General features: G+C 42.5%; 1 protein-coding gene across 1 annotated transcript; it reads right to left on the reverse strand.

Moving 5' to 3' along the window:
- Positions 1-275: 275 nt before the first annotated feature.
- LOC112101676 (C-type lectin domain family 12 member B-like) lies at positions 276-12290 on the reverse strand. The gene is made up of 7 exons (XM_024192512.2): positions 12200-12290; positions 8026-8115; positions 7722-7727; positions 7063-7206; positions 5559-5713; positions 1485-1603; positions 276-414 (listed from the first exon to the last, which is right to left on the reverse strand). Exons 1-7 carry the CDS (start codon positions 12288-12290, stop codon positions 276-278), a joined length of 744 nt encoding a protein of 247 aa, XP_024048280.2.
- Between the last annotated feature and the right edge of the window lie 10325 nt (positions 12291-22615).

Consider the following 22615-nt stretch of genomic DNA (forward strand, 5'->3'; position numbering starts at 1 on the left):
ACATTTCAGAGCTGGATTCACAGATTTTGTACATTCTCTGGGGGTTCATATGACCTTAACAATGTGTGTAGCGTTTGCATATGACTTTTGTAAAGGCATCCTAAAACAATGAAAATGACAATGCCGATTATGATGCTAAACGCCTATTTAAATGCTCATTTGGAAACTTTATAGAACCCCAAATCTCACAACACAAAACAGAGCTCACAGAGCTTCTTCCCACTGCTAATAAATAAACATTTCATACTGATAAACCATAATAAACTGATAAACTACTACTGATTGTCTGTGAACCACAGCTGCAGGGGTGCCTTCTCACAGATCCAGAAATTGTTCTCATCACAGCGCTGATCCGCATAAATGTATTTATCCCACAGATATGCACAGGGATTCTTGCCACTGTAAACAGAAATTCTAGAAAACAAAACACAGTTTTATTACACCATACCACATTTGTGTTACATGTATAATTATTATCAGACAGGGTCATCTTCAAAAGAATTGTTAGTCACTCTGAGGTATATCTACACTAGAGCTGGAGGTGTAATTTCCAGCTCAGATAGACAAACCTACACTAGCTCTGATTAAACTAGTGTCTAAAAGATGGCAGGATGGGCTTTCACATGGGATTGTATATGTGGTAACAAGCCTGTCCTGCCATTTTTACAGCAACGATTACATTACTTCTCCCTCTCCCTCCCCCCTTCTTCCCCCCCCCCCCCCCCCCCCCTCCTCGCTCCATCACCCCTGGCTCATATAGGTATATCGGTAGTAGCTCATTCAGAGCTAGCACAGGTATATCTACCCGAGCTGCAAATTACACCTTCAGCTCCAGCATACCCTCAATGCACATATTTCTCCAAAGCACTGAAGAGCTTGACACAGTGCTGTGCACTGACCCCCTACGATGATAGACCTGAATTTACCATGTGGCTGCCTAAGTGGTGAGAGAAACTGAGGATTTAATCTTAGATGGGTCACCCACAGGGCACTGTAGAGCACTAATTCCTATGTTACTGGATCCAGCCTCCACAGTGTTCCTAGGCACAGCCTAAAAGCAGTGAGAGACTGGGACAAGGAATCACCCTCAGGTTGCTTGGATGGCAGCACACAGCACTTATCTGACAGGCACCAGGAATATCCTCCACAGCACTCCCCTCCCCACTGACAGGTGCCAGGGAAAATGAGAGACTGAGAGAGATTTACAGCTTCTCAGTGAAGTGCCTATATCCCTCCCTCCCCCGCCCCCCAAATGGCTGCTTGGGAAGAGGAATGTAGGAGGGTTTGGCAGCTAAGAGGAAGGTTGGATTGGATTGGGGGCTCCTTGTCATTAGTGAGGGGACACTGTGGGAAGGGTTTGCAAAGTAGTGGGTCTAACTCAATGGTACTTATCACTGGTGGTACCTGCTCATGCCTAAGTATCAACATAGCCCAACTTCAGGTACTCATTGATGAAAATCTTGCCCCAAGTTATTAAAACTTACCCCTTTTCTGATGTAGAAAGAGCTGTGGGGTCCTCCCAAAACCAACCAGGCCTTTCAGTATTACGTCGTGATAATCCAATCCAGTAATGTTCTTTAATACAATATCGACTAACATTTTCCTATGAGGAAATGAGGACAATTTAAAAAAAAACAACAACAAGAAGTTCATAAGTTTGTAGGTTCAGTAACACTGCTGGAAATCATTGAAAGAAATTATCGCAGAACGGTACTTATGACAACTGAGCTATAGCCCTCTTTCTACGCTTGCAGGACCATTTAAGTGCTGTAGGAGAAACTTGAGACACCATTTTGAAATATGATGGGTTCTGACATATCTGAACACAAACATGCTGGTTAGCTGCAGAAAAGAGTTATGCAATGCTAAGTGACATACATATGTATAGTAACTTTTTGTAGTTTTGTAACCTCACAGATATTAGAGCTGGAAAAGCCCACTCTGAGATTCCACCTTATCCAACTGCCTCCCTAGACTGGCCAATGCCAGAAAGACTGATTTCACTGTGAATTTATAAAATTATTTCACACATTTTTTGGAGTCTTATCTAATATTTACATAAGATGTGACTTTTAGACAAGAGTTAGAAAAAAATCACTACTCCACCTGCCTGGTAACTGGCTGCTCCTGCCAGTCTTATTAGCCCAGAACTATAAAGGCTGGAAGGAAGCCAGATAAAGGGAGGGAAGGGATAGGGAAAGGGAAAGGTCAGGCACAGAAGGAGGTGGGAGCCTCCTAGTCTGTTGCTGGCCATGCCTGTTGTAGGCAAAGTAGCTGTGACGCCTATGTACAGTTGGGAACTGGCGGTGGAAAAACTTTTGAGAATAACCTGCCTCAAGGGGAATTTTTGCCTTCTACAGTCTGGTGAGAGGGAAATAAGAGCAACCCCTCCTGGTGTTTTTTCAGAGGACCCAGACCCAGCAGTGAATACTACTAAGGTCATGTGACACACATGCTGCGGTTGTGATCTTCTAATACTTGAACCTTAACCCAAAGACAGAAGCCCTGATTTTCTCTCCTCTGCTGCTCCTGTCTCTCTCCCCCTTTTTGTATATCTGTCGTGTCTACTCCTACAAAAAGACAGAATCAGATTTTAACAACCAAATGAGATTGCTGAGATCTCCCACCTAAAATAGATTTGCTTTTTCACCATCAAAGATATTGGAAGCTATTTGATATATTTCCCTTTTATAAAATACTCCCTCTAGGGGGAAGGAGGATTAAAGGTGTTTGTTAAAATGAAACTTACTTGGTTTGTTTATGTGCATGTAGTGACAGATAAGGCAATTTCCTGCAATACTCTTGAAAAACCTTGTTGAATAAAGTTTAGGTGTATTTGGGGTCCTTTGTTTTAAAAACCCAACGTATTATTGTGGAAGTGTATGTAATTTCTCTGGAAGGGACATGTAGCCAATGTAAAGCTTGTGAAGTGTTATGAGTTTCCTATAACTCTATTAAACAGTGTCATAGACAAAAATGAATTTCTGGGACAAAAATAATTAAGTGGGAATCTCGAGGTGGAGGTGAATGCAAATTTACCCTCCTCTATTTATGCAAAAACCAAGCCTTTTAAAGCTATGTCCTGAGGAGAGAACCATTGTCTACTGATTACCTGATCCAAGAAATCTGAAGACCAAGGCCCTACAGGGATAAAGGAAAGACAAACATTTTCATGAGTGCACTTTTTCCAGTTTGAAGCTGTTATGAACAGAAAACCCCCTTCACACCTTAACGGATCTTGTGGTCATTGGGCCATTTGCTCGAGGTCTTCTGTGCTGTCTGTCTGCTCAGAGCTGGGACAGCACACAGGGAGAACACACACATGCAGCCAAACAACTAACCACAGCTTCAAGTGTTGTCTTTGGTGGAAGATCTAAAGTGCAGTTGACGAGGGGTAAGCGACTGGTCCTTGGGACTTGGAGAGACAGCTTCATTCTCCAGGGAAAGAAGGAAAGTAATTATAGCCAGAAAGAAAGGGGAATTTCTTCCCACAGTCTCTGACTGCCTGATGGTCTGTAAAAATGTAAAGGACCCTGGGCATGGCGAGAGAAAGAATTCTGCTCACCTTGACTCAGGGTTTGAGGAACAAAAGACTCCCTCTCCCAAGTGGGGTAGGGAATCAAGACTCCTCCTTCTCCCATTAGGGAAGCTGAGGTTAGGCCACCAGAGTCCCTGGGTCTTGACCTATGGGGAGGAGGAGGAGAAAGAGGAATTTGGCTATAGCGGAGGTTTGAAGATTCTTCTTCGCCTGACCCCTCTGTTGATAAGAGTAGAACATGTATGAGAGCCACTTCATAGGGAGGCATCCCTTCCATATTTGGTCCAAAGAATTGCTGCTTGCAATATTTTTAAGGGATGTGTGTAACTTCAAACCATCATTGGGGCAGCCAGCCCCTTGGCGGATAAAGGAAAGCCACACATGCTACCAAGAAACCAGGTTGCAGGTGGGAGTGGGAGAACCAGGTCTCACGTTTTCACCCAAAGCTTTTGATATAATAAGGGAAAGAATGGGAGAAAAATTATACAGGATGTTTGTCAAATGGTAACAAGGGGAAGAAGGGAGAAATGACACTGTACGGAACTTTAAAGGATGTATGCTGGCTTGCTAGCACGTTTATTATCTGAGGACTTGGAATGGGAAATTATTAAAGGTCATGGCGAAAACACCATCCAGGGAATTAATCTGTCCAGAAAATAAGTCCATGGGTTCGGCTAGCACCCTTGTGAAGGATACATGTCAGATATGGCAATTCCCTGCAATAACCTTGAAAAACCCCTACTGAATGAAGTGTAAGTGTATTTGGAGTCCATTGTACTGAAAATGCAAAGTTCATGTATTAATGTGGGATTGTACATAACATCTCTAGGGGACAGACATTGCTAATGTAAACCTTGGGAAGCGTTGAGCTTCAAACGGCTATTTTCAATAATGTACAAGACAAAAATGAACTTTTGGGACAAAAAGAGTTAAGTGGGAATATCTAGGTGAAGGTGAATGAAAATGTATCCCCCTCTGGTTATTCAAAAGCCCAACCTTTTGAAGCTACACCCTGAGGAGAGAACCATTGTCTACTGATTACCTGCTCCCAAAAATCTGAAGATGAAGGCCCTACAGGTATAAAGGAAAGATGAACATTTTCATGAGTGCATTGTTCCAGGTTGAAGCTGTTACAAACAGAAAAAAACCCTTGATATGGTCTGAAGAACAGGTCACCTAACTGAGCCCTTGTTGGAGCTGGGGGTGATCTCTGGTAAGCTTACTAGGATGCATGTAGGTTCTTTTATTGTTTTAAGATATATTCTCTGTAATGCTTAAGAATAAATGTGCTCGCTTAAAAAGGGTTGTATGGTAACTTATAACTGTGGGCATTTATGCTGTTTATAGCCTCTGGAGAAAAAGCAAAGTGCAGATGCTGGCTGTTTAGGTCATCTACCTTGCTGGGGGATATTATAGTGTAGGCAGGGGACTGTGCAGCCCTAAAATACCTCAGATAGAAGGGAGAGAGGTGCTGATCTCCACCCAAGAAAGCTGGTGTCCTTGCTGGTCCATGGTGTGGAAATGCAGGTGCAGTTAACCTGCACTGTGACACATGTAATATCCTGCAACCTCAATCCAAGCCTGTTTCTAATGTATGCCTTTGAGTAGGACTGTCTCTGCCCACCTGGTTTGTAACTTTGAAAACCTCTCCCCTACATCCCTCTACCAGCCAGGAGAACAGGACAACTGTTCTCCTTAAAGCACTGGTCAATCCTCTGCCTCTGAGAGGGTAAAAAGCCTTTGTGGAATACTAAATGCTTGTAACCATGTTGCGATTCAATAGTCTCACATAAACAGTTTCTGATTAATATGCTGTACCTAGCAGTAACCCTTTTTATACAATGACATCTTTGGAACTATGCTAATTATGCTAATGTACATGGATCTGGCCTACTGTACAGAGTCTGGGGATATTGAATAGCTGGAGATACACTAGCCAAAACATATTTTCTGTTTTGTGGGGACTTCTGAAAGTTACACAGAAATATAAAAGGAAACTGGGTTGGGCTGGGGAACATACCAGCTTCTCCTTGTCTTTTATCATGAGAAGGGTGGAATTTTGTGAGGCACAGAAGTTCCGACTCCCCTCCCATGTCTTCTTCTCTGAAGAATTGTAGTAACAGGTGTTGTCTCCCATTCGTTGCCAGTTTGTGGGACAGAGTATACAACTCATTCCTGGAGAAAAGAGAAAAATCATCATTCTGGTTTTAATCCCATGCTGTGATGTGGAGAAAATGAGGACTACAGCCATTGGCTTGAGATGGCAAGGTAATCAAAGAGTTGTGATGTCTGTGACCCTAATTCTCCATGACTCCAAATACTGAGATCTTACTCAGATTTTACTCAGTCCTCGCTGAGTCAAAGTTCCATTGAGGTCAAAAGAAATTTGACTAAGTAAAAACAGAGCAAAACCTGTCAACATTGACCTCATTTGGGCATTGTCGGACATTGCCTTCCCCATGTTGATACTTTGGATGAAGGGTTAACTGGACCATGGAATAGTCTCCCAAGGAAATGACAGATGTCTGATTGCTTGAAAAACTAGCTGGCATTAGTGAATACACTGTACTAACAATCTTGAACTGACCAGAGGACAGAGAGCCAGAGAATGTACAACATATAGGCCACCAGTAACATGTGGTGTTCACCAATAAATGTTATGGTTTTATGAGTTGTGGAAAAAAATCAGGCACATTTTCAATCTGATTTCTCCCTGCACAACAGTTTTGTGAGATGGGGGCTATTTCCCATTATTGCCAATCACCCTGCTCAGTTTTTTCTCCAACCAGTAAGATTTGGATAATAGATCTCTTTTCAGAAGTTCCAAAGTGAGTTACTTTTGCCCCATCTCCCTGGGGCTGATTCCCTGCTTCACAATCAAAGACCCTAAAGATCATTCCTGTTTTGTTTTGTTTTTTTGCCACTGTTTTCTGATTCATCTAACCCACCCTTCCGTTTAGGTGTCATGTTGAATTTGTCTTAGACGACCATTAGTACTGCCCCTTAGTTAGTCAGAGGAGTTAAACTTGAGGGATATGAGGCACTCCTACCTCCCAAAAGAATGAGCACGGTGCCCCTTCCACACTCCAACACACTTCCCTTCTTTCTGCTGTGCCCCTGCCACCAACCCCGACCCCAGAGACAGAACAGGAGTGCAATCCTGATTTACCACTCTTGAACACTATAAGGTTACTGTTCTCAGCTAACATTTCACATTCTGTGTAATAAATTGGTTAATCTCACTCCAGTTCTTAATGGGTTGGTGTCACCATCATGACAGGCTCTAATTATCAATGTTGTAAGCAATTTCATCAGAGAGCATAAAAATAGAAAGTGTCCTAGAAACGGAAATCCCTTACACCTAATTTCTCGCCTTATGCTAATCCTGAACTCAGTAAGACCGTTGCTGAGTAAACAGGGACTGAGATGCTGTGTGTGAAGGGACTATTGCATTGCTATTGCCCTGTGTTATTACTCATCCTGGGACACAAGATTTAGTCCAGGTGTATAACAACCTTGTTTACCATTATTTTTATTCTTCGCTTCCCCTTCCAAACACAAACTCTCTCTTATTTCTTCCAGCCTGCTTGAGAAATTTGTTTGCAGAGCTTTCTCCCTCTCTTTGAGTTTTACATTCTCTTCCTGGCAGATGCTGGTAACCTGGAAAACTGAAATTCACAGCAGCATTTTCTAGCATGAACTTTTACAAATTCAAATGTTATTGAGGTGAAAAGGAGCATTTTTTTTATTTGGCTCGCCTGCTAGCCATACTGAGATTTGTTCGTTTCTGAACGGTTACTTTTAAATGTTGCTGGGATTATTAAGTATGAGCGTTAATTATCAGGGTGCCTACAGGTTTTCTATAATTGTCTTTTTATTATTTAAATCTGAATAAATAATAAAATATAATGGTTGCTTTCAATTATTGGTTATTCCATTGACTTGATTTCTTTTCATCCTTATTTTACAGAAATATCAGATAATGATGAACTCAGGGGTCAAATGTAATTTTTCTGTTTATTTTTTTTAAATGAGGTGGCCTGCTCATGGGACATGGACCCTTTCACCTTTCCACCACGAATTTGTATCCAGAGCAGGTCACTAGTATCCAAAAGTGATGGCCACCTGAAAATAGATTAGCATGAAATGAGATACTGTCAGTCAGTCCTGTTCCCACTGGGACAGATTACTACAGCTGACACAAAAAAGGCCTCCCTTTTGGCAGCTTAAGAGGAGAGGTCCAGGCATGAATGGGCTATTGAGATTGTCACTTGTAGTAGTGATACCTCCGGAGCAGGGCCGTACTGTAATGTACAGTAATGGGTGAGGCAGAGCATCTGGGAAGCTTGTTCTGTGCAGCCTGCCTGTGTTGTACCAGCTCTATGGTTAAATCAAGAACTTCATCCTATAGGGGATGGATATCAAACTGGCATCTTTCACCAACATTAAATTCACCAAATAAATATGTATTGTTACTTACACACAACCCCCCAGGGCTAGCAGTCCTACCGTTAATGCCAGACACAATGTGAGCAAAGTCAGGGCAGCCAGACGCCATGGGAATGAAGTAAGGAGACCTGAGAGAAACCAAGAATGAACTCAGTAACTAAAAGAGGCAGATTCTGAAAATTCCTTATTTTGCTTCTATTGTTTTTCTTCTTTTCCTCACCTACCCACAAAGACACTGAGCCACGTGCTGATAGTGCAGACTCTGGTACAGGATGATAGGAAGTCTGCCTGGAGGGGACTGCAGCTACACAAGGTGCCTAAAACATCCCTTCCACTGCAGGGAGTTGCAGGTGTTGAAAATAGACACCAGGCTGGGGTCACCCCCACTGCAATCTGTCTGGGGAACTCCTGTGGAGCCCAAAGTGAAGATTAAAGCTGGAAGCATTACCTGCCCTCCCAGGGGTGAATTCTTCTCAGGCCACAGCAACAGCCCTTGCTGATGAAGGGAGTTGTAATATGCCCTGCCTGTACATGTGGCGTGAATCAGCACGTTATCCCACCACAGTTCAGACTTGGTGTTGCTTTTTTCTATTTCCTCCTTATTAGCCAACACCATGGCTACTGAGGAAATGAGATGTCCAGCACTGGTATCTCCTCCAACCAAAAGCCGTTTACCCCCTTCTCTTCCAGCAATGACAAGTCCTTTCCCACCATCAGCTTACCTCCTCTTTCTCTAAAATTATCCTCCTTCCCTCATCAGCCATCATCCATTCCCCCTTAAATGTTTTTTGTTTTCCTTATTCACAATCTTTTTAATGGAAAATATTTTGAGAATCCAGGTTTAGACAGAAAGGATGAAAAGAGTGAGCAAAAGGGTTGAAAATGAAAGCTGAATTTCCTAAAAAATAATAAAATGGTGAGGAGAAAGAATTAGACATGTATAGGAGAAGGAATATCATCTGCTGTGACATTAGCTAGGGTAAAATTACCAGGGCTATTGATCCTCGTGCTTCAAGGCATAACTAATCATCAGTGATTGTGAGAAAGGATTCCTTCTCAACCCCCAACCCCTCAACATGGGATAGAACTGCACAGTGGTGGTTAATATTTTGCTGTCTTATATGAGTAGTATTTTTAAATAAATTTTAGTGAAGTTAATATGACCTTCCATTCATTATACTATTTGATGATCAGCCAAGAAACAGCTGAAAGATCCATCTCCCAGAGAAGTTTGTTTATACCGGCATCTCAAAGGGAAAGAGGGTGAAACCCTATAGAAAGTAAAATTATGATAGAAATCAATTTTATGATTGGATATCCTCAAAAGTTGTAAAATGGCATGGTTCCATTGGAGTAACTGTGGTGTTTTTTACCAGCTCTAGTTACGGGACAGCTAATTCCCCAACCAGTTACAATCCAGTTCCAGTTTATAGTGTATATGGGTTGATAACTGTGTCTGCAGTTCAGTTTAAAGTTTTGCACAAGTCCAAGGCTTGAGCACAAACTGAAGACCCAATTAAATCCTGGTTAGGTCCCATCTTCACTTCAAAATAAAAACATGTTGTAAGCTGTCATGTAAATGGGCCTCCCTACAGCGTTGTTTTTGTAATGTAGCCAGACCCATGATGACCCACTTGCTCTCAGACAGAAACTGGCCCTGTAAAGACACACAGAATGGTGTAGAAGAAAGAAACAAATGGACTTTCTGAAAAGTAACAGTTTGCATCTTGCTTAGCCAATATCCCATGTAATTAAGTCTAAGCATATTTCTAGTCTCTTTATTGAGTCAGAACCCCTGAACAACCAACTTTCTGCAGCTCCAAAGTACGAAGCAGGCAGAAATCCAGCTTAACCCTCTGTTTGGGAATCTGCAAGATAGGAAAATCCCCAGCTGGAATAGCCAGCTCTATGCTACCCTCTTCTGTCCATGGGTCAAGAACATTGCTGGGGAAGGGGAAATTGTCAGAGTGCCCCTGAATTTCAGTGATCACCACTATGAAGCATCCCCTTGGGGACTGTTGCAGCCAGGCATAATTTAGAGAAGGTCGGAGGCTGCTATAAATTACACTAAGGGATGGGCCAGCCCCATTGACCTCAGGATCAGCAAATGTAGCTTCAACTCTCCTTTATCTCCTCCCTCCTCAGCTGCACTGAATAGAGATTTGGCACAATTGAGGATCTGGCCCCTTATATTTACGTTGTGGTTTTTCTCTTTACTCTCTACTAGAGGCAAAATTAACTTTGCTTTTATGGAAGATAATTATGGCTCCGCTTTGCCTCCCCCCGGCACTGGTGCAAATCAGGATTAACCTCACTGATTTCAGTGCAATTAGACTGCTGGAAAGACAGAACACAGTCAAGTTTCTGGAAGTGGTTATGGTAAGTGTCCGTGGACACTGCCTTTCCCGCGCACTCAGAAGAGAAGGAAGTTCACTTTAAATCTCAGAGGAGGCTGGATCGGGAATGAGGGAACAGGACAGACCCAAAGAGTGGCAATGCCCTCCTCAAAAGATGCTGCCAAGAAGCTGGCTGCAGTCAATGTGTGTCCAGAGAGCACTGAAAGATCTTTGTGCCTGCTTACAATATCCTCCAGGCACCAGACTGTTAAATCTTCCTCTAAAGCCTGTGACGTTGGTCAGTATCAGAAACAGGATTTCTTTGTTTCTCTTTGTTTTTCCACCCAAGGTTCTGGGCACTTGACAATACTTAAATGGCCCAGATCCTTAACTGTGCTGTGACCCCTATGCACAGCACCTCTGGGACGCAGTAGCATAGCCGGCCCAAAAGGATCATACCAGTGAAGTTGCTCTGGTGCTAACTTCCCTCCCTATGGCTGGTGTAAAGTAGTGGCTCTGGAAAAGAAGGCACAGATGGGGCTTCCCTGAACTCAGGTGATCCCTAACGGCTCCAGTGATCATTTATGGTCACTAGCAACTGGAGCAAGTTGGAGCAGCCTTCAGACTGCTCTAATTGATACCAGAGGACTGGACCGAAGCACAACTGGCTCAGGATCAGGAAGAACACAAAGGTGGCTTAAAGCTACTCAGCGCATTCCCCTCCGGAATCATGCTGTGTGCTCCTCTGCCCAGCCAGGAATCAGGGCCTGTAACACACTGATGCCATCTGGTGATCGCTACTTTCATAGAGATGGCAAAACTGCTAAATAATCTAACATTTATTTGAATGTAAAGATGAAAAAACCTTCCACCTTCCCTACCGAGCTACGGCCCCAAGCTGGAGCCTGAAGGCAAAATCCTTTGTGCTCTCTGACATTTAACCAAAAAAGGGAAGTGGTTTTCAATTTCAATCACTCCAGGTTTGCTGGATGCAAATGCTGCTGCAGAGGACAGCATGGGGCTATGTGGTTGAATTGTTCAGGGGGCCACAGCAAGCCAATGTCCTGACTTGTGAGTGTTTTGCTTAAATAATCTCTCATTCATTGTTTCAGGAAAAGGCTCCATGAACTGGGATTTGGTTTTTGAGGGTTTTTTCTTCCACTACTACTGTCACCCTGGTCTCTTTTTTAAATGCATCTGTGACTCTTTAAAGTATTTCACTCCTCTGGCTGTGTTCACTCCCTCACATGGAGACATCACAAACACTCTGCTCCAGAAAAGCAAGTTATAATTTGTCACCAAATTTTACAATCTCCCATGAGAAAAAAGCAACCTGGAGCAGGTCAAACATGAAAGCAAACAATGTTCTTCTCCTCCCCATAGACCAGAGTTTGAGAATTTTAAAATCCTAATCTAGGCTGCATCATGCCATGGATGATTCTGCAGAAAAGATTATGAGCTGATGACACAATATCTTCTCTAGCTGTCCAACTCTGCTCTAGAGCCTGATCCCACAAACACTTATACTTGGCATACTGGTCATTCCTGTGGGTAATCTACCCAAGTGAATAGGCCTACTCATGGCAGTAAATACTACTCTCAGCAGTAAGTGTTTCCAGGATCAGTTCCCTACATAAGAAAATCTTCAGAGGAGAGACAGCATCTCTCTTACGCTTTGAACACCAACGTGCATGCTTTTGCACATCTGTTAATTAATAATGACAATAAAACAGGACAAATTCACCACTGGTGTGACTCTACCAAGAGTAGAGTTAGAGGAGCAAATTTGGCTCATTCTGCCTAAGATTAGGTTGAGAGCACTTCCCAGTCCAGCTACTTTAAGCACAATAACTAAAAAGCTCCATAGAGATTGTACCTTTTTCCTCAGGAGTGGGAGGCTTTGGGATATTTTCCAGTGTATAAGATTTATTAAATTCCAGATCTGCATACGTTATTTCCTCTGTCATAGCTGGTGAAGGGGGAAGCTTATATTTCAAGTCAAAAAGTTATAGCATGTTTCAGGTTCTGCAGCTGTTGAGCGAGGAACAAGAGCTGCCGTTTTAGAGATGGTTCTTTTTTTAATGCATTAGTAGATACAAATGATGCAACCGGGATATCAGAGCAGAGTGGCCCAGAACTTCTGCTGACAGGATGTTACAAGAGATAAATGTTCCCCTTTGACTGAAGAATTGTCCCTCTCTCTTTCTTCCTCTACGTTCCTTCTGGCCCATCTGCCCACCACTTATTTCTCTTTGCAACATCTGAAGAAAACACAGCTCTGTCTGTGTAAATTCTGTGGTTTGTTTTTTAAAGAGGCAACTTGTTTCTGGAGAACTGCAGGTTCAGAATTCACATGCCGGGGTGAATACAGGCTGTTCACAGCATCATGGCCATGTTCTGTTGTTACCAGAAGCACATCATAGAGGTTAGTACTTTGCACTGCCCAGAAGCAGGCTTGGGATCAATTCTCAGCCCTTATCGCTTGCCACACGGTTCTGAGAGTGCTTCAGAGACTAGGTTCAGTCCGCAGGAGTTAGAGTTCAGTGTGACCATTCAGAAGCCCAAGTACAGGTACTTGGGCCCAGATCCTTCTCTGCTATAGACCACTGTATTGATCATTGACTTCTAGTCCAATTTACATCATCTGAACATCTGACACCTTGTTTCAACCAGCTCAGGTCAGAAAGAGCAAGGAATGCTGCAGGGATCGGGGCCAATGCCTGGGAACCACTGCTTTGTGCTCCGATATGTGAAACTTCAGCTTTATTACTATTCCTGGAATCTTACCTGTATGGTCCTAGGAGGATAGTGTATGGCACAAAGACAAGTTCAGGCAAAGGGACAGGTTTTGAGGCTGCACAAGAAGATAAAGAGAGGGTGCAACATGTGCTGGCTTTTGTCTCTTCTCCATAAGGGCCAGGAACCGTTGTAGAACCTGCACTTTTCTCGGTGCAAGGACTGCTCCCTTTTAGCACTCCTTGGGGTGTAAGGCTCTGACAGGGGAAGGAGGGAAGAGGCTGGCTAACCTTGGGAAGCAGTGCATGCTGCACCCTCCTAACAGACACAATGCCTTCTGGATCTCCCTGGGGAATCAGGTAACAAAAGTGCTGCTCTATTTCTCTGGACCATAGTGATTCCCACTGCTCCTGCCATTACAATATTAGGACAAGCTTTGTAACAGCCAGAGGAACTGAGAAACCGAAACAGACTCCCCTGGTGAGGTGGCCAAGTCCCCAGTGGTGCCAAGAGATTCCAGAGAGTTTGGATCAGATGTGAGAATACAGAAGGGCATAGTCCTGTGAGATACAGACTGGATGACCCAGGGATCTTTAAGCTCCTATTTGTCATGACTCTGTGTCACCCTCACACTCTGCTGAGATACAGTCAACTTTTCTGTGAAACCCAAAGCACACCTGATGAAGGCTGGGTGTCTGACAGTCAGGTTTCTTGTGTGACTTACACCATTGTGATCTGAAATAAGTTCTACAACAACTGTACGGGGAGACTTTGTTAAACCAGTAAAGTGCCTGAAACCACTATGGCTTATTGTTAAAGGCAGGAGGGGGGGGGAGTTTTGGGGTGCCACAGAAAGGGCAGCTTGACCCCACGTCCTTCCTGATAAGAATTGTGTTGAAGTTGCTGATACATGCATTTTAAAAGAGCAGGATGCGCCTCAGGAATGTCTTTTGGGGTCTCAAGGATGCAAACTCTGGAAAAACCCACACCTGGTTAATCAATAATCAGAAGGAGCCTCTTGCTTGCCCATTGGAACTGCTTGCTTAACAAGTTTTCTTTAAGGGAAATGTCATTCTATTACTAATGTATAAATAAGGGGAAAAAGCTTGAGATAGTTGGACTCGTTTGGGGACTCTTTTTGGACTCTCCCTCTGGATACATCTTGAGGTCCCCACCGGCAGACAGAAGATTTGGCCACCGGAAGCCTGCCGCTGTTTCACTCGAGAGCCACACTCAGCTTTGGTAATTATCAAGGGTTGGGGGTGTTTTATTAATCTGTTGCGGACGTGTGTAAGTGCTTGAGACTAAGTAAAGTGTAGCTTTAAGTGAAAGCACTCTTGTGTTGTCCTGTTTGTGCCAGCCATCTATCGGTCGGACGGCCGTGTCTCCCTTGATTTATTTCCTGACACCACCTCGCACAGAGTAAAAGTTACTAAGAGCTTTGGGTTGAAAGAATCCCGGGTAACACAACTGGATCAGGACACAGGAGGAGATTGACAATGGTGTCACAACCTGAATTGCTAACAATAATGGGCCTAATTTTCAGTTACACTAAGGCCACCTTACACCACTCTGGCAGAGTAAAGGGACCTTAAAGTGAGTGTGGATGAAATCTACTTTAAGGTGTCTTTGCACTGCGAGAATGGTATAAAACCTGCCTTAGGGTTGTTGGGGTCCACTAGGCATAGCTATCAGGTAACTCGGGAGAGTGGAAGGCCAAAGTGTCGATGAAACTCTTTTGCTCTGGGCCTATCTGAACCCCCAAACTCCATCTTGTGAACTCTCACCTACTTCTGTGTTTACTGCTTATATGCTCTGTAGCAGGCTGAAGCAGAAATGTATTGGTCAGCGTTTCTAGCAGATGGCTGCAGTTTCACTCACACTAGCAGAAATAATAGAGATAAGGAAGCGGGAACAGGAGGGGTAGTTAGTTTGCAGATGTCTAATTCAAGGCCGCAGAGATTGGGAAAGTTTTCTCACAAGCTTATGTAGAACTTATTGTAACAGTTGTCTGGAAGGGAGGGGTGGGGGAATAGCCAGACAAAGAGATGTATGCAAACAGTTTGGGGTATAAAAGGTAAAAGTTATTTGTATTTGTTGCACTGGATTTGAGACATGCTGGTCTCTTAGTGTCATTTCAGAGCTCTGAAATAAACTTGGCTTGCTTTCTCCCCTCGGTGTCTTCATTGGTGCCAAGCACACCAGGCCACGGACCATTGTTGTCCGCCTCGAGCCCTTGAGCGGCCAACAGGGTGACTAAGTATCAGCCCCTAATGTGGGATTTGTTTTGTTTTTCCCCTCAATAAACTGAAAAATATTATAAACATTGACATTCATATCCATGCATAATAGAAACAAGCAGTGAGGCTTAAAATATTCAGCAAGTTACAGATGAGAAAATATAGACAATATGAGATATTATGCAGGACACTGTCCAGGTTCTTATACCTCACCTATCCCTGAGAACTTAACAAAGTAGCTTCAGTGAAGATTTGCAACATCACCAAAACTGCAGTTTGGAGAACAAAAAGTAAACTATGCATAGGAGAAGAAGTTTGTTCCCTCTTCAGCACATACCTCTTCTGCTTGTAGCACAAGCATCTATTCTTCTCTCTTCCTATCAGCAGCATGGCTAGTAACAGCCACCTGGGAAGAAAGTGTCTGGAGTCAGAGACCTTTCAGAAACATTTCGGGGGGAGGGATAGCTCAGTGGTTTGAGCATTGGCCTGCTAAACCCAGGGTTGTGAGTTCACTCCTTAAGGGGGCCATTTAGGGCAAAAATCTGTCTGGGGATTGGTCCTGCTTTGAGCAGGAGGGTGGACTAGATGACCTCATGAGGTCCCTTCCAACCCTGATATTCTATGATTCTCTTTCTGAGCACAGGTGATGCAATTAACAGAGTGGGACCAATACTGGGAGTCATCACTATACCACCAACATAAGGGAGTGGTGGTTATTTTATTTATTGGTTGTTTTTTTTTTTTGGTTGGTGATCGCACAATAACTTTACTGACAGTCACTGGAAAAGTGAAATGATGAAGTTATTTATATCCAAACAGATATTAAGATGAGGAAGTTGGGGGTAAATGATACTTTAAAGTGCACATCTGCTCTGAAGGGATGAAATCCAACTCCCTTTCCTGGGACTGGTCTGTCTCTGCAGGGTGAACAGGACAAAAAATCAACCATTTGTTTCTATTCCTAAGGCCAGGAGCATGGCTCTAAATATCCACAGGAAGCAGGTGCATTCAGTAAGAAGTTGTTGATGCCTTTCATGTGCCTAAATTTTAATTTTCTCTCATGTCATTCTAAACAATAAGGGTCTACTGGAAAACCATTTGGTGGAGATTTTCAAAGCAGTCTAGGGAATTTAAAGACACGCATTTGAATGGAAGATGTGTATCTAAATCCCCCTAGATCAACATGAAAATCTCAGGTGTTATTTTTCTGTACTGAGAGAGATGTGGGTTAAAATGTAATCAGCAAGTCCATTATAATTTATCTTTGCTACATAGGGCTAAATTTCCAAAAGTGCAGTTTTACAGGGAAAGGCGAGTATAAAAAGACATCTACCCACAAGCTAGAGAGTGTGATCTGAAAATACTTGGAAAATCAGAACTGAATGAATGGAAATGAAATTTATGGTGTAAAAACCACATGCATACACTATGCCTTCTGGATAGACAATGAACATTGGACATAAAAATGGTCCAGTGCAGTTCTCCTGGGAAGACCATACTAAACAAACCATCAGAAGTTTCATGAGTGGATTTCTTCATTCCCCCTCACTTTAAGCCAAAAAAGACAAGGATGGAAGATCAGAGACCAGTCTAAAAATGGCTCCCTTTTAATACTCTGTTAAAGACTCTGTTAGGGATGGGTATTCATTGTTGTTCTCCTCCACAATCCCCTCCTTGCTACAAAGAACCTGACTTATACCAATGCAGCTATCAGAAGATTCCCTGTACTGGGGAAACACTCACTTTTAATACAAAGTTTCTGCTGCTTAGAGTACATCTCACGAGACATGACATGTTTTCCTATTGTTGTTTATTTGAGGAAGATGTGTACTGTAGTTCAGGTACATTGAATACTGGCCCGTGGATTGGAACTGGCCCATTGGATGTATTTGGTGGCCCTTGTGGTATATTCAGATTCTGCAAAGTCTAAACTTATTTTTGAAATCAGGTTTCCAGACTCAAGTGTTGCAAAGAAACCCTTGAAAATGTGACCCATGGAGTGTAAATTGATGCAGTGTATCACTGAGTTTGCAGAGAGCCTGAAGTTGTCACTGTGAGGGGTGAATTCCACCACATCCTCATTAATCTCATTTGGGGCATTAACGTGAGGCCTAGTGATGACACTCTAAGTGTCAAAATTAATATTTTCATTCTAGATTGAATGAGAAAGTAGATAAGAGTGAAGCTCACAAGAGTGGAAATTGAGAGTTGCTGAAGGGAGGGGAATACGTAAGATAGGAGGAGACACAGAGAAGTATGACAGAGTGGAACACAGAAAGGAGGATGGAAAAGGAAGTGAAGGAAAAAGCAGAAATTGCCATGGTCCTAAAGAGGAGAATATTTTACTACTAAGTGATTCTGAATGTGACAATAAGGCGTTGGATGAATACATAATAATAATGAAATGCTTCATTACTATGTAAAGTCCAAATTCTATTCTTGATCTTTGTGTAACACTCCGAACGTCATCAGTGGGTGCTCTACTGTGAATCAAATGGGTGGGGTGAAGCGCTAAATTTACACCCTGATCAGTGGACCACAACTAAAAATGGAATTCAGTCCTGTGTGTGTGTGTGTGTGAGTGAGAGAGAGAGAGACACCTCAGGGTATCTAGGACAGAGAGTCTCCTTGTTACCTCCTGCCTCCAGTGATTGGTAGCCTTCCCCATGGCGGCTAGGTGTTAGCTCCTGCTACCACCAGCATTTCAGCCACCCAAGTACTCTCCTTTGGGCAATGCCAGCTCTGACTTTGCCTTAGGTGTACCCCCGTCCCTGAATCCCCTTGAATAGTTCCCCTGGGATATCCAGCCCCTGACACTGGCTACTCAGAAATTCCAGATCCTCTACCCCCAAAGGAGGAATGAACTCTCATTTAACAGTTTTACCTTAAACTACCCATCCTGTAAAGCACACAGCACTTGTGGACACTTATAATACAACAAAAAGAAGGTTTATTGAAGAAAGGAGAAAGATTCCGCTAGAAACAAGAGAGCGATGGAAACAAATGGTTACAATAAAAAACAAAATCACACAATGCAAAGTAGGACCTACACTTATTATAGTAAGTTACCTTTCCTATCTAATAAAGTAGGTTTCCGCAAAAAATTTCAGCCTGCTGCAGAGATGGCTGGCTTCTCAAGAACCAGGATCTAAACATTCATAAAAAGTGCCCCAGTGCCATAAGATGTTTCCTCAGTGAATGGATCCAGAGTGCCTCTCCCCCTCTGTGTTATACTGAAACACTCAGGCAGACCTGGGCAACCCCATGAACTTCACAATAGTAACTCCCTATGATACACATAGGGAACAGCTCCTGCTCCTTTTGCAGGGTAAACAGCTGTAAAAATTGGTATAGACTGACATTTGTCCCTCAGATCAGCAGCTCTGACTCTGCATATGCACAAGTAGTAGAGCTTCTCAAAGAAGACTCTCACTTTAAGGGAACTAACCTTGTGTTACAAAGGCATTACTGATTCAATATAAACACACAATTTGTTTCTTTCTGGTAACAGAAGGGAACAATAACATGTTTCTCTGGTAGAATTGCATTGTTCAGAATGAAATACAAGAAAAGAGGAACTAAGATAGGTAGACTGCTTCAACATCTGACCTCAGCCCAGACACAACTGTCAGCAGCAGGCTGAAAATGTCTCCAAAAGCTGTATTTGTTGAACAGAAACTGGCTTCATGTGGTCAGACTACATAAGTAAATATGATTTCTGAGTGGAAACAGATTTTGGATATAAGAAGTGTACTTCTCTTCTGACTGGTGCAAGCCTGTTTTCCTGGTAGGATCACAGCAAAGGAGATGTCACCAGACCACCAGGCAGAATTTTATACAAGACAAAACAGGAGGGCACGTGTTTGTTTCTCTTCACCTATAGCCAAAGATCATTTTAATGGAGACCTGAGTAGATGAGGGCCTCTCAAGACTTTGCTATGTTGCAATATCATCAATCTTCTCTTTCACTGTTCTTACCCTTTTTCAAGATGTGCTTGTGCCCTTTTGTACCTTGAATCCAAGTGAAGAATTGAACCTAGAGCTCCCACACCCTAGGGGAGTACCATTAACACCTGGAGTGTTAGCCAGCCTTAGGGATCAAGTTTTCTCTACTCTGTACCCCCCCCCTTTTTTTTAAACCAGAAATTCCATGCTAGACCCAACATCCCTTCCAATGAAAGATCTGTCAAAAACTGATATTTTTTTCTGCAAACAGATTCAGTATTGACATTTTACAACAAAAAAGTTTCATCAAAAAATTCCTGACTAGCTCTACAGATTTCATCAGTGAGAGCTCCACTATGGATTGACAAAAAGAACAGGAGTACTTGTGGCACCTTAGAGACTAACACATTTATTAGAACATAAGCTTTCGTGGGCTACAACCCACTTCTTCCACGAAAGCTTATGCTCTAATAAATTTGTTAGTCTCTAAGGTGCCACAAGTACTCCTGTTCTTTTTGCTGATACAGACTAACACGGCTGCTACTCTGAAACCTGTCACTATGGATTGAGGGATGTTTGAAATCATATATGTATACACAGACCTGTGGACCACACCTAAAAATGGAAGTCAGCCATGGCCACAGCATGAGTGTTATGCATACGCCCTAATCCTTATGATCCCCATATCTACTGGAAGTGGCTTTTTCAGAATTATAATTGTCATCACTATCAAAAAATATAAATGTATTCATGACAATGTTTGCAAATGCTGGACTGCACATCTATTCAGCATTGTTCACAGTACTTTCTTCTTTCTTTTATGATCCTGCAGTTTTGTTTGTGTAAACATTAACGAAAAGACAATTTGGGGCCCTTGTTAAAGTTCATTTAATCAAGAAACAAAATGTATTCAAGAGTAGATCATGTCACTTAGTAAGAGCCCTGGGCTGGTGACCATACCAGGGCGACCTCTACTCTTTCTGATCTAGGCAGGGGGAGCGGACATCCAGAGTCGAAGCTCCCATGGTGAAACTCCCCTGCTACCACCCAACTCTGGCTGAAACCAGGGCCTATTACATGGTGCACCCCAACTGGTCTCCCGCTGCACAAGAACACACAAGAGTTTTTTTTAAATGACACCTCACCAAAGATCAAAGCACATGTACAATACAGAAAAGGCCCTCAAAATGATTTATCCACATGTGGTAGTATATAACAAAAACAAAAAACAAAAAAAACAAAAAAACAAAAAAAACCCACCACCACAGGAGATAAAGTAGGCAACATTTTAAAAAAAGAGTACAATACAAATTGTACAAAATTCAACTGAAATCTACATTTAAGACCCACCCCAACTTTTGACAGCAAGACACCACATCAGCCCACTCTGTCCCAGATACACCAGTGCAACATCTGTGAAGAGGAGCCCTCGGTTGGATCTGCGAGGCAGTACATTTCAGAGAGGAGAGCCTTTCAGTGAGAATCCAGCAAACCTAGACGAATGGATCTGGAGACTGTCAGCTCACATGTTTCACTGTATTTCATGCTCTGGGATAAAACAAAGGAAAGAGCTAGTCAGTATGGTACAAAGCATCCAAATCAAAATTACCTTTTCAGACTAACACTAACACTTTGAATTGAGTCTGGCAGTGCAGTCTCTTAGAATCACAGAATATCAGGGTTGGAAGGGACCTCAGGAGGTCATCTAGTCCAACCCCCTGCTCAAAGCAGGACCAATTCCCAACTAAATCATCCCAGCCATGGCTTTGTTAAGCCTGACCTTAAAAACCTCTAAGGAAGGAGATTCCACCACCTCCCTAGGTAACCCATTCCAGTGCTTCACCACCCTCCTAGTGAAAAAGTTTTTCCTAATATCCAACCTAAACCTCCCCAATTGCAACTTGAGACCATTACTCCTTGTTCGGTCATCAGGTACCACTGAGAACAGTCTAGATCCATCCTCTTTGGAACCCCCTTTCAGGTAGTTGAAAGCAGCTATCAAATCCCCCCTCATTCTTCTCTTCTGCAGACTAAACAATCCCAGTTCCCTCAGCCTCTCCTCATAAGTCATGTGCTCCAGCCCCCTAATCATTTTTGTTGCTCTCCGCTGGACTCCTTCCAATTTTTCCACATCCCCCTTGAGCCCAGGGGGACTGTGCATTTGTTCCAGTCCAAAATCAACATCATATGAGACAATGGCTACTTTCTTCATTGCCTGAAATTTCTGAGTGGTTTCAGAAGTAACCCCAAGAAACATTAATCACTGAAATCCATGTATTATGCTTTTTGCCAATTACATGACTGTAAACATTATGATAAACCTAAAAGTATTCAACTTGTTTTGAAATCCAGCCACAATATTTAACTCTTTTAGCCTGAGGCAGTGAGATACAGAGGTGTTCTATACACTCTATTAAGAGGGTCCTTCAGTATGTCACACAGTATTACAAGATGTAAAATAAAGATCTAATCATCAGAAAATGAATATCAGAGTACTTTCTGAATCTTCATTTCTCACAAAATGTTTAAACTTTCTTCATAATTCAAATCCCTCCAGAATCTTAAAGAGCTACATATACATAATTTGGATAAGTGATGACTGAGTAGTAGGGATACTGCCACCTTCTACAGGTATGTACAGAGGGTCAGAGGAATTTGCTTAGGGTTGCTGGAGGGTTTAATAGATGTGTGAAAAAAAACATAGGGGAATAGAAATGTTTAGGTTAGCGATCAGGAAATTTTTTGCAGCAGTGCAATCAATGAAATTGCAGAATAGAGTCCTGAATGAAAGTGGTTGAAAATTCATCACCTGAGTTAAATCTGCAATAGACAAATCTCTGACAAATAGACAATGGGAGACAATCATATGGGCTTCCAGGGCATGAACAAGATGTGACTCTATAGCTCTTTCCATATCTAAGTTCAATAGCTTTATAATTTGTCTGGCTTTGCCAGTTTCAATTTGGTATCCATTGCACATTTCAGAGCTGGATTGACAGACTTTGTGCATTTTTGGGGGTAACACACTATGTGTGTTCCCTTAGTAATGTAGTTTTTAACAGAGGTGTCCTAAAAACAATGAAAACGGAGATTCTGATTTGGACTCTGATTACACACCTATTTAAATCACCATTTGAAAATTTTGAAGAATCAGAAAACTAACAATGCAGAGCACACAGAAGATCACCCCACAGCTGATAAAAAAATCATTTCATACAGATAAGCCACACTTCCCACTGTTGTCTGTCTTTAACCTCAGCTGGATGGCTGCCTTCTCACAGACCCAGAATTTTTTCTTTTTGCAATCCTTATCAGCATAAACATACCAGTTATCAAACAGATATGCACAGTGTTTCGCAGGTTGGTAAATA

This window comes from Terrapene carolina, unplaced genomic scaffold (assembly GCF_002925995.2).
Source record: "Terrapene carolina triunguis isolate 2854851 unplaced genomic scaffold, T_m_triunguis-2.0 Scaffold414, whole genome shotgun sequence".
NCBI lineage: Eukaryota > Metazoa > Chordata > Testudines > Emydidae > Terrapene > Terrapene triunguis.

What these genes read in the sequence shown, in the direction of transcription:
- LOC112101676 (XM_024192512.2), bottom strand. Translation starts at nt 12,290, where the DNA reads ATGACAGAGGAAATAACGTATGCAGATCTGGAATTTAATAAATCTTAT. An exon ending in TCCCACTCCTGAGGAAAAAG is followed by an intron (nt 8,116 to 12,199) that starts GTACAATCTCTA and finishes GGTTTCTCTCAG; the next exon opens with GTCTCCTTACTTCATTCCCA. An exon ending in AGCGAAGAATAAAAATAATG is followed by an intron (nt 5,714 to 7,062) that starts GTAAACAAGGTT and finishes TCTTTTCTCCAG; the next exon opens with GAATGAGTTGTATACTCTGT.